The sequence below is a fragment of the Mobula birostris genome, chromosome 24, assembly GCF_030028105.1.
Source record: "Mobula birostris isolate sMobBir1 chromosome 24, sMobBir1.hap1, whole genome shotgun sequence".
In the NCBI taxonomy this organism is placed as follows: domain Eukaryota; kingdom Metazoa; phylum Chordata; class Chondrichthyes; order Myliobatiformes; family Myliobatidae; genus Mobula; species Mobula birostris.
The window spans coordinates 4,009,934-4,024,410 of NC_092393.1; the positions used below are offsets into that span (position 1 = coordinate 4,009,934).

Sequence of the window (14,477 nt, forward strand, 5' to 3'; positions counted from 1 at the left end):
CAGGAACTTGGAAGCTTAAATTGGGAACCGATGTTCTCAAGGAAAGGTGCGGAAGAAATATGGTAAATGTTCAGGGGATATTTGTGTGGAGTTCTGCATAGGTATGTTCCAATGAGACAGGGAAGTTATGGTAGGGTACAGGAACCGTGATGTACAAAGGCTGTAGTAAATCTAATCAAGAAGAAAAGAAACGCTCACGAAATGTTCAGAGAGCTGGGTAATGATAGCGATCTAGAAGATTATAAGGCTAATAGGAAGGAGCTTAAGAAGGAAATTAGGAGAGCCAGAAGGGGCCATGAGAAGGCCTTGGCAGGCAGGATTAAGGAAAACCCCAAGGCATTCTACAAGTATGTGAACAGCAAGAGGATAAGACGTGAAAGAATAGGACCTATCAAGTGTGACAGCGGGAGAGGAAATAGCAGAGGTACTTAATGAATACTTTACCTCAGCATTCACTATGGAAAAGGATCTTGGTGATTGTAGGGATGACTTGCAGCAGACTGAAAAGCTTGAGCATGTAGATATTAAGAAAGAGGATGTGCTGGAGCTTTTGGAAAGCATCAAGTTGGATAAGTCACTGGGACCAGATGAGATGTACCCCAGGCTACTGTGGGAGGTGAGGGAGAAGACTGCTGATCCTCTGGCAATGATCTTTGCATCACCAATGGGGACGGGAGAGGTTCCGGAGGATTGGAGGGTTGCAGATGTTGTTCCCTAATTTAAGAAAGGGAGTAGAGATAGCCCAGGAAATTACAGACCAGTGAGTCTTACTTCAGTGGTTGGTAAGTTGATGGAGAAGATCCTGAGGGGCAGGATTTATGAACATTTGGAGAGGTATAATATGATTAGGAATAGTCAGCATGGCTTTGTCAAAGGCAGGTTGTGCCTTACGAGCCTGATTGAATTTTTTGAGGATGTGACTAAACACATTGATGAAGGTACAGCCATAGATGTAATGTATATGGATTTCAGCAAGTCATTTAACAAGGTACCCCATGCAAGGCTTATTGAGAAAACAAGGAGGTATGGGATCCAAGGGGATATTGCTTCGTGCTTCCAGAACTGATTTGCTCACAGAAGGCAAACAGTGGTTGTAGACGGGTCATATTCTGCGTGGAGGTTGGTGACCAGTGGTGTGCCTCAGGGATCTGTTCTGGGACCCCTACTCTTCGTGATTTTTATAAATGACCTGGATGAGGAAGTGGAGAGTTGGGTTAGTAAGTTTGCTGATGACATAAAGGTTGGGGGTGTTGTGGATAGTATGGAGGGCTGACAGAGGTTACAGCAGGACATTGATAGGATGCAAAACTGGGCTAAGGAGTGGCAGATGGAATTCAACCCAGATAAGTGTGAGGTGGTTCATTTTGGTAGGTCAAATATGATGGCAGAATATAGTATTAATGGTAAAACTCTTGGCAGTATGGAGGATCAGGGGGATCTTGGGGTTCGAGTCCATAGGACACTCAAAGCAGCTGCACAGGTTGATTCTGTGGTTAAGAAGGCATACGGTGTATTGGCCTTCATCAATCGTGGAACTGAATTTAGGAGTCGAGGGGTATATGTTGCAGTTATATAGGACCTTGGTCAAACCCCACTTGGAGTACTGTGCTCAGTTCTGGTCGCCTCACTACAGGAAGGATATGGAAACCATAAAAAGGGCGCAGAGGAGATTTACCTGGATTGGGGAGCAAGCCTTATGAAAACAGGTTGAGTGAACTCGGCCTTTTCTCCTTGGAGCGATGGAGGAATGGAAGTGACCTGATAGAGGTGTATAAGATGATGAGAGGCATTGATCATGTGGATAGTCAGAGGTTTTTTCCCAGGGCTGCACGTTAAAGGTGCTGGGGGGTAGGTACAGAGATATCAGGGGTAAGTATTTTTACTCAGAGAGTGGTGAGTGCGTGGAATGGGCTGCCAGCAACGGTGGTGGAGGCGGACTTTTAAGAGACTTTTGGACAGGTACATGGAGCTTAGTAAAATAGAGGGCTATGGGTAACCCTAGGTAATTTCTAAGGTAAGGACATGGTCGGCAACTTTGTGGGCCGAAGTGCCTGTATCATGCTGTAGGTTTTCTATGTTTCAATTCCTTATTTTTTATTCAACTCTAGAGAGAACAGGGAGTATGTCTACAGAGCCAGTGTTCTGTTTTGAGTGTCAGATGTGGGATCTCCAGAAGACTTCCAGCCTTCCTGATGGCCACATCTGCACCAGGTACCTCCTTAGAGACTGTTAGGGAACTGAGCTGTAGCTCGATGACCTGTGTCTTGTTAGGGGCAAGTGAGGTAGAGATAGACAGGAGCTACAGGGAGGTAGTCACCCCAAGGCTGCAGGAGACAGATGAATGGGTGACCGTCAGGAGAGGGAAGGGGGAATATCAGATAGTGGAGAGCTCCCTTGTGGCCGTCCCCCTCAGCAATAAGTACTCCATTTTGAGTACTGTTGGGGGGGGGGAATGACCCACCTGGGGGAAACAACAGCAGCCATGCCTCTGGCACCAAGTCTGGCCCAGAAGGGTAAGGAGCTGAAGAGAACGGCAGCAGTATTAGGGGACCCTACAGTCAGGGGGACAGACAGGCAATTCTGTGGATGCAAGAAGCAAACATGTGGTAGACTGCCTCCCAGGAGCCAAGGTCCGAGATGTTTCTGGACACGTCCACAATATCCTGAAAAGGGACAGTGAGTAGCCAGAAGTTGTGGTACGTATGGTACCAACGACTTAGGAAGAAGAAAAAAAGAAAAAAATATAGGGGGTTAGGAAGTTAGCTGAGAAGTAGGACCTCAAGGGTAGTAATCTCGGGATTGCTGCCTTGCCACGCGACAGTGAGGATAGGAATAGAATGAGGTGGCATATAAATGCGTGGCTGAAGAATTGGAGCAGCTGGCAGGGACTCAGATTTCTGGATAACTGGGACCTCTTCTGAGGTAGGTGGGACCTGTACAAAAGGGACAGGTTGCACTTGAATCCAAGGGAACCAATATTCTTGCGGGTAGGTTTACTAGAGCTGTTGGCAGTGGTTTAAACTAATATGGCAGGGGATGGGAATCTGTATGATAGAGCTGAGGATGAGCCAGCAGGTTTACAGGTTGATGAAAGATGTAACATGAATGTAAGGAAGGACAAATCAACGATTGGGGACAAATGCAGACAGAGCAAAAAGTTAAATTGTACCACAGAGGCAAAATTTAAAAGGGTGAAGATTGCAGGACTGAAGGTGCTGTATTTAAATGCACGTAGCATTCAGAATAAGGTGGACAAACTCATGGCACAATTAGAGATTGGTCGGTATGACATTGTGTGCATCAGTGAGTTGTGGCTAAAAGGAGGCTATAGATGGGAGCTTAACAGCAAAAGAATATACTTAGAATCAGAAGGCCAGGCAGGAAGGTGTAGGTGGTGGTGTGGCTCTGTTGGTAAGAGATGGAATTACATCTTTAGAAAGTGACATAGGGTCAGAGAATGCTGAATCTTTGTGGGTGGAGTTAAACTGCAAGGATAAAAAAAACATTATGGGAATCATATATAGGCCTCTAAATAATAGCTAAGATGTGGGGTTGAGATTACAAAGGGAGCTGGAAAAGGGATGTAATAAGGGTAATGACACAATTGTAATGGGGGACTTCAATATGCAAGGGGATTGGGAAAATCAGCTTGGTGTCAGATTGCATGAGAGATAATTTGTTGAATGCCTACGAGATGGCTTTTTAGAGCAGCTTGTGCTTGAATCTATTCAGGAAAAGGTCATCTTAGATTGGGCGTTACGTAATAACCCAGATTGTATTAGGGATCTTAATATAAAAGAACCCTTAGCAGATAGTGATCATAATAGGATTGAATTCATACTGCAATTTGAGAGGGAGAAGCATGACTCACATGCATCAGTATCACAATGGAATAAAGGGAATTTCAGAGGCATGAGACAGGAGCTTGCCCAAGTGGATTGGAGGAGGATACTGGTGGGGATGACAGCAGAGAAGAGATGGCTGAAGTTTCTGGGAATAGTTCACAAGGCGCAGGATAGATGTGTCCCACAGAGGAAGAAGTTCTCAAATGGCAGGGGTAGACAACCAAGACTGACAAGGGAAGTTAAGGACTGCATAAAAGCCAAGGAAAGGGCATATAAGGTAGCAAAAGTGAGTGGGAAGTTGGGTGATTGGGAAATTTTTAAAATCCAACAAAAGCAACTAAAAAACTATAAGGGAAAAGATGAAATAGAAGGACAGACTAACCAATAATATAAAGCAGGATTTTCAGTTATATAAAGAGTAAAAGGGAGGTGAGAGTTGATATTGGATCACTGAAAAATGATGCTGGTGAGGTAGTAATGGGGGAGAAAGAAATTGCAGATGAACTTAATGGAACTGTGGAAGATATTAGCAGTGTGCCAGAGGTCCGAGAGTGTCAGGGAGCAGGAGCGAGAGCCATTGCTATTACAAAAGAAAAAGTGCTCGGCAAACTCAAAGGCCTTAAGGTGGATAAGTCACCTGGGCCACATGGACCGCAGGCCAGAGTCCTGGGAGAGGTTGCTGAAAAGGTAACGGATGCATTGGTCATTATCTTTCAAGAATCACTTGATTCTGGCATGGTCCCGGAGGACTGGAAGACTGCAAGTGTTACTTCACTCTTTAAGAAGGGAGGAATCAAAAGAAAGGGAATTATAGGTCACTTAGCCCAACCTCAGTGGTTGGGAAAGTGTTGGAATCTATTATTAAGGATGAGGGTTCAAGGTACATGGAGACTAATGATAAAATATGTCAAAGCCAGCCTAGTTTCTGTGAAGGGACATCTTGCCTGACAAATCTGTTAGTTCTTTAAGGACGTAACAAGCAGGGTGGACAAAGGAGAGGCAGTAGATTTTCAGAAAGCGTTTGATAAGGTGCCACACGAGGCTGCTTAACAAGATAAAACCCTAGGATGTTACTGGCATGGATAGCAGAATGGCTCACAGGCAGCAGGCAGCGAGTGGGAATAAAAGAGGCCTTTTCTGGTTGGCTGCCGGTGAGTAGCGGTGTTCCTCAGGGGTCAGTATTAGCACCATTGCTTTTCACATTGTTTGCCAATGATTTAGATAATGGAATTGATAACTTTGTGGCAAAGTTTTCAGATGACACGAAGATAGGTGGAGAAGTAGGTAGTGCTGAGGAAGCAATGCGATTGCAGCAGGACAGGCAAATTGGAAGAATGGACAAAAAAGTGGCAGATGGAATAGTGCTGGGAAATGTATGATGACGCATTTTGGTAAAAGGAACAATAGCGCGGACTATTATCTAAATGGAGAGAAGGTTCAAACATCAGAGGTGCAGAGGGACTTAGGAGTCCTCATGCAAGACTCCCAGAAGGTTAATTTACAGGTTGATTCTGTGGTAAAAAAAAAGTCAAATGCAATGTTGGCATTTATTTCAATGGGAATAAAATACAAAAGGAAGGAGATAATCCTGAGCCTTTATAAGACACTAGTCAGGCCGCACTTGGAGTATTGTCAATAGTTTTGGGCCCCATATCTCAAAGGGTGTGTTGTCATTGGAGAGTGTCCAGGAGTTTCACAAGGATGATTCCAGGAATGAAGGGGTTAACATACGAGGAGCATTTGGCAGCTTTGGGTCTGGACTCACTGGAATTTAGAAGAATACGGGGGTGGGATCTCATTGAAACCTACCAAATGTTGAAAGGATGAGATGGGGTGGATGTGGAGAGGATGTTTCCTATGGTGGGGTATTCAGAACTAGAGGGCACAGCCTCAAAATTGAAGGGTGACCCTTTAGAACAGATGCAAGGTGGATTTTTTTTTAAAGAGAGCAGTAAATCTGTAGAATGCTCTGCCACAGACTGCGACAAAGGCCAAGTCCATGCATATTTAAGGCAGAAGTTGATTGTTTCCTGATCGGTCAGGGCATCACAGGTTATGACAAGCAGGTGTATGGGGTTGAGTGGGATTCAGGATCGGCCATGATGGAACGGTGGAACAGACTCCATGGGCTGAATGGCCTAATTCTAATCCTATGTCTTATGGTCTTAAGAACCTAATTTCTCTCTCTCTCTCTCCCCTTCGTTGAAGACTGATCTCACATTTGCTACTCTCCAATCTGCAGCATCCATCCTGGAATCTATAATTTTCAAAGATGACAAGAAGAAACCCTGGGAAATGGATCACCAGGTTTTTGAGATGTATTGGTTTTCTTGCTCATTAACACAGACCATAAGGTCAGGATTAGAGCAGTTAGCCATCAAGTCTGCACTGCCATTCAAACATGACTTGAGTTATTTTCCCTTTCAACCTCATTCTCCTGCCTGCACCACATAACCTTTGACATTCTTATTAATCAAGACCTTATCAACCGCCACTTTAAATGTACCCAATGACTTAGTTTCCAGTCATCTGTGGCAAAGAATCCACAGAGACACCGCCCTCTGGCAAAATTAAATTCCTCCTCATCTCTGTTATTCTTGTATTGTGAGGCTGTGCCCTCTGATCCTAGACCCCACCGCGATAGCAAACATGCTCTCTGAATCTACTCTAGGCTTTTCAATAGTCCTTAGGCGTTAATGTGATGCCCTCTTTCTTCAAAACTTCTAAATAGTTCCTTAACAGTCAAAACAAAGAAATAAATAACCTCTGGAGTGCAGACCAGGGATTCCCAACTTGGGGTCAATGGACCACTTGCTTAATGGCATAAAGATTGGGAAGTTTTGATCTACACCCCCTCCTTCTAAAAAACACCTGACCTTCCATTTCCCTACACTGTATCACACTTGACGGTTCTTTGCCCATTCCACTCTTCTCTATCCCAATTTGCACTAGGCCTTTATTTCTCCTGTATTTCTGAGATGCTTGTGATTTTTAAATTTAATTTGATTCTTCATTTTCTTATTCCCCATCATAAGTTCTCCCATCTTTGTCTGAATGGACCAACATTTGTTTTGCCACTTTCTTTTTACACCCCTACATAAGCTCAAACAGTCCGGTTTTATGTTTTTCCACTGTTTTACTCGATTTTCTTTCCTTCATAAACGTCTTCAGCCCTCTGCAGAATTCTAAAACCCTCTAATTTTAAACTTGCTGGTTTTTTTCTATCAACTGTATAAGCCACTTCATACATTTAATACGATTTAACCACTTTTCCTGTTGTGCTTTTGCATTTTTGTTGCACTGACTTGATCATGGGGTCACTGAAGACACTGCTGGTTTTGTCACTTGGCGCAGCCTTTATTGGCTGAACCGCCTTTTGTTCCAGGGCTGCCCTCTCCTCCGCGTCGAGCTCGGTGACTGGAGTCCGATGCCGTTCCTTTGTGATCACAGGCTCCAGGTAATAGCGATTGTACCGTGACCACCGCACTGGCGTCACCCTAGTGATACCAAGGAATGTGATCAGATTAGGACTTCAGATGCATCCCAAAACCCTATCTTCCCTCGTCAGCACTGAGCCCACTTGGCCTAACCCGGGACACAATTACCCCTCCACACTAGATCCACGGTTGTAAACCGCACACAACGCCAACGGCCTTGACCCACATCGTGCTTGCTAAGACACTTACGCTCACAACAACCCCCCCCCCCCAGAACCGTGTGGCCTACCCTCTCACCTCTTTACCTTTAACATAGACCAGCTCGCAGGCACAAATGATGCCTCCCCATCGGCTCAGCATGGCCCTGCTGCCCCACCACAGCCCATCTTATCCTCCCACACCCACCCCACTTGTCCCAGGACACACACACACCTCTATAATACAAATCACACATAGCCACCGACACTGCTGCCTCTGAATCACAACATTCTCCCCACACACACACCATTCCCTCGTTCCCGCTCCCCCTGCCCTCTGGACGCACACAAAATGCAGGAGGAACTCTGCAGGCCAGGCAGCATTTATGAAAAAGAGCAAGCAGTCGACGCTTCGAGCCGAGACCCTTCCCGTTCCCTCAGGAACCCCTGCCACTGCCACACGCACCACGACGGCCGGACTTTCTCACGCAGAATACTCGCCACCCGCCAACCGCACCTCACCGCCATCTTGTCCCTAACAACAGATGCCCCCGCTGCGCCTAACTGCGGCAAAACAAGCACCAATCAGAGAGCGCGATACGGAGAGGGTGGGCGGAGTCATCGCGTCACGGATTGGGTGGGCGGGGTCTGAGCGTGACGGCGGGGGTGGGCGGAGTCATCGCGACACGGATTGGGTGGGCGGGGGCCAAGCGGGACGGCGGGAGTGGGCGGAGTCATCGCGACACGGATTGGGTGGGCGGGGTCTGAGCGTGACGGCGGGGGTGGGCGGAGTCAGCGCGGCGGAGAGGGTGGGCGGAGTCTGAGCGTGACAGCGGGGGTGGGCGGAGTCAGCAGCACGGATCTTGCGTCACAACCAGGCCTGGAGCTGGGCGTTTTGGCCGAGGCCGCTCGCCGGGACTTGTGTCGGATGAGGGTCTGGGCTCGAAGCGCTCTTTTCGGTGGCTGCTGCTGAGTTCCTCCGGCATTTTGAGATTGTGACGACCCTGGCCCACTGGCAGTGTGTGTCGAGCGCTAAGCGATGCTCGCCGTCACCAGCCAGTTGCAGAGTGGTAGAGTCGAGGGTGGTAACCGTCAATTGGAATGGGATTCAGCTGCTTTGAGTGTCTGCTGTGCATTTCTCCTCCTTCGTAGCCTTACTCATGGGCCCTTTTATTTACATCTGTTTACTTCCTCTGTCATGTCCACATTTCCCGGTTCCTTTGCTTTGCAGACAAGTGTGAGGTGTTTGTTGTGTTTTGGGAGGACCAACCAAGGTAGGAAGGTCAAAGACAGTGAGTGGTAGAGCACAGGGATTTAGGAATATAGATCCATTGCATCTTAAGTAGACAGGGGAGTAAAGAAAGCTTTCGGCACATTGATCTTCATCAGTTATGTTGAAGTTGTATAAGGTTTTAGTGAGGCCTGACTGATGCATTGTGTGCAGTTCAGGAAAGATATCAGTGAAATTGAAAGAGTACAGAGAAACTTACAAGGTTGGTGCCGGGACTTGACCTGAGCTATGCTGGAGGGTTCATTAGGTTAGCACTCCATACCCTTGCGTGTAAGAAAATGGAGGGTGGGGGAGATTTTCATCTGCCATTTTTCAGCCCTTTTTTCCAGCTGGTCCAGATTCTGCTGCAAACTTTGATGGTCTTCCTGACTGTCCATTATGCCCCCAGTGTTGGTGTCATCTGCAAATTTGCTGATCCAGTTGACTGTGCTGAGTCTCTGTGTGGGTTGTGACAGTCTGCCACATCCTGTCGGTCAGTGGCACATGCACACTTCACCAAACCCTCCTGGAACACAGTGAGCCCTGACAAGCTGCTCACAGACAAGCTAGTTCAGAACAACGGGCAATGTGAGTTATAGATCAGTAAGCACACTCCTGGAAATACTGGCATTTTGCTTTATTGAAAATCACAGCTGCAGGACATGAGATTTATATAGCACTGCTAAAGATTGAGAGATTAATATTGATCCTTTGACAGGACATCTCCTGCGGTTCGGTGAAAAGTATCTTCTCCAATTCTAGACGAAGCAAGAAATAAAAATGAGGACAAAGTACTGCAGAAGAAGACAGTTCAAGGCCTGCAGCTTATTTTTCTGTCCATAAGATTATGACTACTCTATACTGTGACTCCAACCTCACACTGTAATGGAGCTAAAACTTACCAACCAACTTCAGGAGGTTTGAGGCTGTTTAACTAAGCAACACAATTATTTTTCTGGGAAGGAACTCCACAATTGTTTCAGCTTTTGCAGAAGAAGGTATCTTCTGTGATCAGCCTCTGATTTTATCAGGTTCTAACAAAAGATCATCCACCCAAAATATTTACTCTTGTTTCTCCAGTGTCTGCCTGACCTCCATAGTATTTCTCTTTTATTTCAAACTTCAAGCATCTGCAGTATTTTTATCCCAATTTTAAGGCTGTGTCTTTGTTTCCTTGTGTTCCCTACAGTGTAACACTTCACCGTAACAAACTTCCTCCCCCAAATCCTTGAAAATAGAATCAGTGCTGACGTATCAGCAGAGACCCCAGGGTGTGACCACACAGTATGAAGGCTCACCTTGTTGATTGCCAGTTATCTTGTAGGCTGGAAACTGGAGACCTCAACAGCCACATGGTCTTCAGAATCTGGTGCCCATCCTCCAGCACCAGGCACTGACCGACCCAGGATGTGATGGAGCCTGATAACAAGAGGAAACACTCCTTGAGGCCTCACCAGTAACCTTCACCATCAGAACACAGTCACAATGCGGAGCTACTTCTCCCACTCATGCACCTGGAAATTGCCTATCAACAGAGGATCTTTGGAATTAGTTTATTATTGTGAGGTGGAATGAAAAGCTTGCCTTCTATGCTAGAGATATCCGGACAAGTTTAAACTAATTTTGTCGGGCGATGGGAAGCGGGTGATTGGTCTGAGGATGGGGTGGCTGGTTTGCGAACAGAGGCGGTGTGTAGTGATTTTTTTAACAGTGCAGTGAAAATTTACTGAAGAATGGAGAAATAAATGGCTGATGGAAATCAGAGTTGGGAAATGTATGATAATGCATTTTGGTAAAAGGAACAATAGTGCAGACTATTATCTAAATGGAGAGAAAATTCAAACATCAGAGGTGCAGATGGTCTTAGGAGTCCTGGTGCAAGACTCCCAGAAAGTTAATTTACAGGTTGAGTCTGTGGTAAAGAAGGCAAATGCAATGTGGGCATTTATTTCAAGGGGAATAGGATATAAAAGCAAGGAGATAATGCGGAGCTTTATAAGATGCTAGACAGGCCGCACTTGGTGTATTGTCAACAGCTTTGAGCCCCATAACTCAGAGAGAATGTATTGTCATTTAAGAAAGTCCAAAGGAAGTTCACATGGATGATTCTGGGAATGAAGGGGTTAACATATGAGGAGCATTTGGCAGCTTTGGGCCTGTATTCACTGGAATTTAAAAGAATGCATGGGCATCTCATTGCAACCTACTGAGTGTTGAAAGGACTACATAGGCTGGATGTGGAGATGTTTCCTATGATGGGGGTATCTAGAACTAGGTGGGTCAGCTTCAAAATTGAGGGACAACCTTTTAGAACAGAGGTAAGGAGATTTTTTTTAGCTAGTGAGTAGTGAATCTGTGGAATGCTCTGCCACAGACTGCGGTGGAGGCCAAATATGTGGGTATATTTAAGGCAGAATTTGATCGTTTTCTGATTGGTCAGGGCATCTAAGTTTATGGTGAGAAGGCAGGTGTATGGGGTTGAGTGGGATTTGAGCCTAGCCATGATGGAATGGCAGAGAAGACTGGATGGGCTGAATGGCCTAATTCTGCTCCCATGTCTTTCGCTCTTTACAGGGATGTTATGAGGATTCTAGGGTCTGAGTTTTCAGGAGAAGTTGAGCAGGTTAAGACTTTATTCCTTAAAGATGGTCTCCTCCTCTACCCTCTGTATGGCAGTGTAGTCAGTGTGTATCTGAACACTGTCACTGAACACAAATTTGCTAATGACACCGGTGTTGTTGGACAAATCTCAGGTGGAGATGATTCAGCTTACTGGGCAAGGTAGGACATCTGGTCAAGTGGTATCACAGCAACAACATCTTGCTCAGCTGGAGTAAAACTGAAGTGCTGTTTGTTGACTTCTGGAAGGGGAAGGAGGGTGACCATATATCTGTGTACAATGAGGGATCAGCAGAGGGTCAGTAACACATTGGACGACCTGTTCTGGGTCTGGTTTGCAATCAGGAGAGAAACACTCCAGCTTCTTGACTTTCTCCCGAGGCTCCACTGGAAGGATGCTGACAGGCTGAAACATGGACTGGTGTGGCAATTCGAATGCTCAGGAACATAGGAAGCTGCAGAAACTGGTGGACTTTGCCCCATCATGGGCACGTCCTTCCCCACTGTATCTACTGCTTTGGGATGGCAACAGCCAGTAGCGAATATCCTGCTCGTGGGCCATGCCATCTTCTGGCTGCTACAGGAACCACTAGGTTCAAGAACAGCTACTTCCCTTCAACCATTCGGTTCTTGGACGAACAGGCAAAACCCTAATCACTACAGTTTATCAACTCCGTGACCACTTTGATCACCTTGGTAAAATGCACCTTGATTTTTTGTCTAATTATGTTCTTTCTTGCAAAAATCGTGCTTTCTGAATGCTTTTTCTCTGTGACGCTTTATATCGCACAGGCCTGACAATAAATGACTGACCTTCGAGCGGTGTTCGGTGCAGTGTATAATCAGGTGGGGTAAATGTACACAGTCGTTCTCACAGGGGAAGGGAACTAAAAATAGTTTCACTACATAATACACCTGATTCTGATACGGGAGAATATTTATAAAAGTAGTTAATTAGGATTGAAATTAATTCATTTATATCCGTGGTTAATTAGTCTGTAATAGAGATTTGTTTACACTGGGGATTAATAAAACGCTCTGCTCCTATTTGGGGGTTCGTGAGTGTTCGGTTAATTCACAGTGAGGGTTGTTAGGCCTTCGTGGCGGCCGGGCAGTCGTCCTCTGTCGAACCCGGACTCACCGCCAGCCCAGGCGGCCGACATACTGAAGGTCGGCTCCTTGCCGTCGTGCCTGATGCCGAACACCGGCGCCTGTCTGTCGGCTCCCGCTTCCCCGACCGCCACCTCTACCGCCGTTTGGTAGCGGCCGTTCAGGCTGAGGTCCTTGGCTTCGCTCAGGTAGAGGAAGGAACCCAGGTCGTTCCACCAGATCCCGGTCATGTTACAGCGGCCGGCCTGCAAAACACGGACACTGAGCGCGGCGAGTTGGAAACGCGCCCCTCGCCCTCCCCACCGCCCGGCCATCCGGCTTTACCGAGATTCCGGGGAGAAGCAGCGCCAGCAGGAAGAGGGGAACGGCGGGGCCCGGCGTCTCCATCGCAGCTCCGAGTATCAGCGACACTCCCACTCCCGGACCCGACTGAAGTTCCTCCTACCCCGCGGTCGCTGACTCGTCTCTTTGCTGCTTATCTCTGCCCGTCTTCTCCAGCGGCTGAACAGTGACTGTTTTGTCTTTGAGTGTGTGAGCCTCGACAATTGTAATCTGACCATTGCAGCAGCCTCAATTGGAAAAGTAACCAGAATTTCTTCACCTTTCGCCCTCACTCTTCGACACCCACCATTTATCCTCACTCCCGCTCCCGGAATACTCCGAGCTGTTACTGCAGCTCTCAGATCCCGGCCCTTCACCGGAGGGTAAAACTTCATTATCCCAAAGCCGCAACACCGAAATAAAGCATCCCAGGATAGTGACATACGTGACACTGCGTTAACAGATTGATGAGGGCCGCTCATTGTGATCTTCCCGCCTCCACACTCCTTCCTTTTGCAGGGTTTGGACTAGAAGGGAGTCAATCCCTCTCACAGATGCCGAGTTTTCCTCACAATTATTGATTATGTAGCATCTCCAGTCTTGTGTCTTTATTTAAATAATTTATAATTCACAAAGGCCCCTCAGGGAAAAGTTAGGAATGGTGTTGGATCATTAGAGATGCAAGTGGGAAAATTGCAAAATTCAGCAAAGGGTAATCAAAATAGAAGATATGAAGTAAGGGTGAACTATGAAAAACACTAAGAACTTGTATAGAGATATAAAAAATAACATTTGCTGACAAACATTAAGTTATGCTGGAGAATAAAGAAATGGCACAAAAATTAAAGATTGTATGTGTATCTACTGGAGACAGTAGAGTGGGGATAGTGGACTCCTGTCTCTGGTGATTGAGGTTCCACAAACTGGAAGACTGCAACCTTACTATTTGAGGCAAAGGGTAGAGAGAGACCAGAAGTACGGTCCAGACAACCTGACATGTGAGTGGGAACATGGAAAAGGAAGTACTAGAGACACTCGGTCAGAGGAAGAATGACCACTTCAGGCCACTAGCTGTAAGAGGTGGTTTATTTATTTAATGACACAGCTCACTAACAGGACCCTCCAGCAATGACCTGTGTCACTGAATTAACCAACAGATCCTTGGAATATGGGAGGAAAGCAGAGCACTCAGAGGAAACCCACATGGTCAGAGACAGACAGCGTTAGAAGTGAGCCTGGGTCACTGACATTAAGCTAACTGCTACGATACCTGGCTGTCCCAGTATAGTTCCAGTTGAAGGGAAGATGAATCACAATCAAAATCAGGTTTATTATCACCAGCAGGTGACGTAAAATTTGTTAACTTAGCAGCAGCAGTTCAATGTAATACATAATCTCACAGAGAAAAAAAATAAATTAAAAAAAAACAAATTAGTATATCAATTACAGTATACGTCTATTGAATAGATTAAAATTGTACAAAAACAGAAATAATATGTATTAAAAAAGTGAAATAATGTCCATTTAGGAATCGGATGGCAGGGGGGAAGAAGCTGTTCCTGAATCACTGAATGTGTGCCTTCAGGCTTCTGTACCTCCTACCTGATGGTAACAGTGAGAAAAGGGCATGCCCTGGGTGCTGGAGGTCCTTAATAATGGACGCTGCCCTTCTGAGACA

General features: G+C 46.2%; 2 protein-coding genes across 3 annotated transcripts in view; both read right to left on the reverse strand.

Annotated features, from left to right (window-relative positions):
• mrps7 (mitochondrial ribosomal protein S7) overlaps positions 1-8,061 on the reverse strand; it is a 30,965-nt gene extending 22,904 nt beyond the window's left edge. Inside the window, exons 1-2 of one of the 2 annotated variants that reach the window (XM_072242734.1) lie at positions 7,997-8,061; positions 7,151-7,342 (exon numbers count right to left, since the gene is read on the reverse strand). In XM_072242734.1, the coding sequence (XP_072098835.1) occupies positions 7,151-7,342; positions 7,997-8,007 (203 nt within the window). In that variant the 5' untranslated portion in view covers positions 8,008-8,061. Of the gene's footprint in view, positions 1-7,150; positions 7,343-7,945 lie in introns of both variants that reach the window. The other variant, XM_072242733.1, reaches the window with a different exon arrangement.
• Positions 8,062-9,371: 1,310 nt separating this feature from the next.
• Positions 9,372-13,209, reverse strand: LOC140187418 (avidin-related protein 1-like). Its single transcript, XM_072242736.1, has 5 exons — positions 12,924-13,209; positions 12,803-12,888; positions 12,510-12,723; positions 10,048-10,168; positions 9,372-9,507 (listed from the first exon to the last, which is right to left on the reverse strand). Exons 1-5 carry the CDS (start codon positions 13,192-13,194, stop codon positions 9,447-9,449), a joined length of 753 nt encoding a protein of 250 aa, XP_072098837.1. The 5' UTR covers positions 13,195-13,209; the 3' UTR covers positions 9,372-9,446.
• Positions 13,210-14,477: the final 1,268 nt, after the last annotated feature.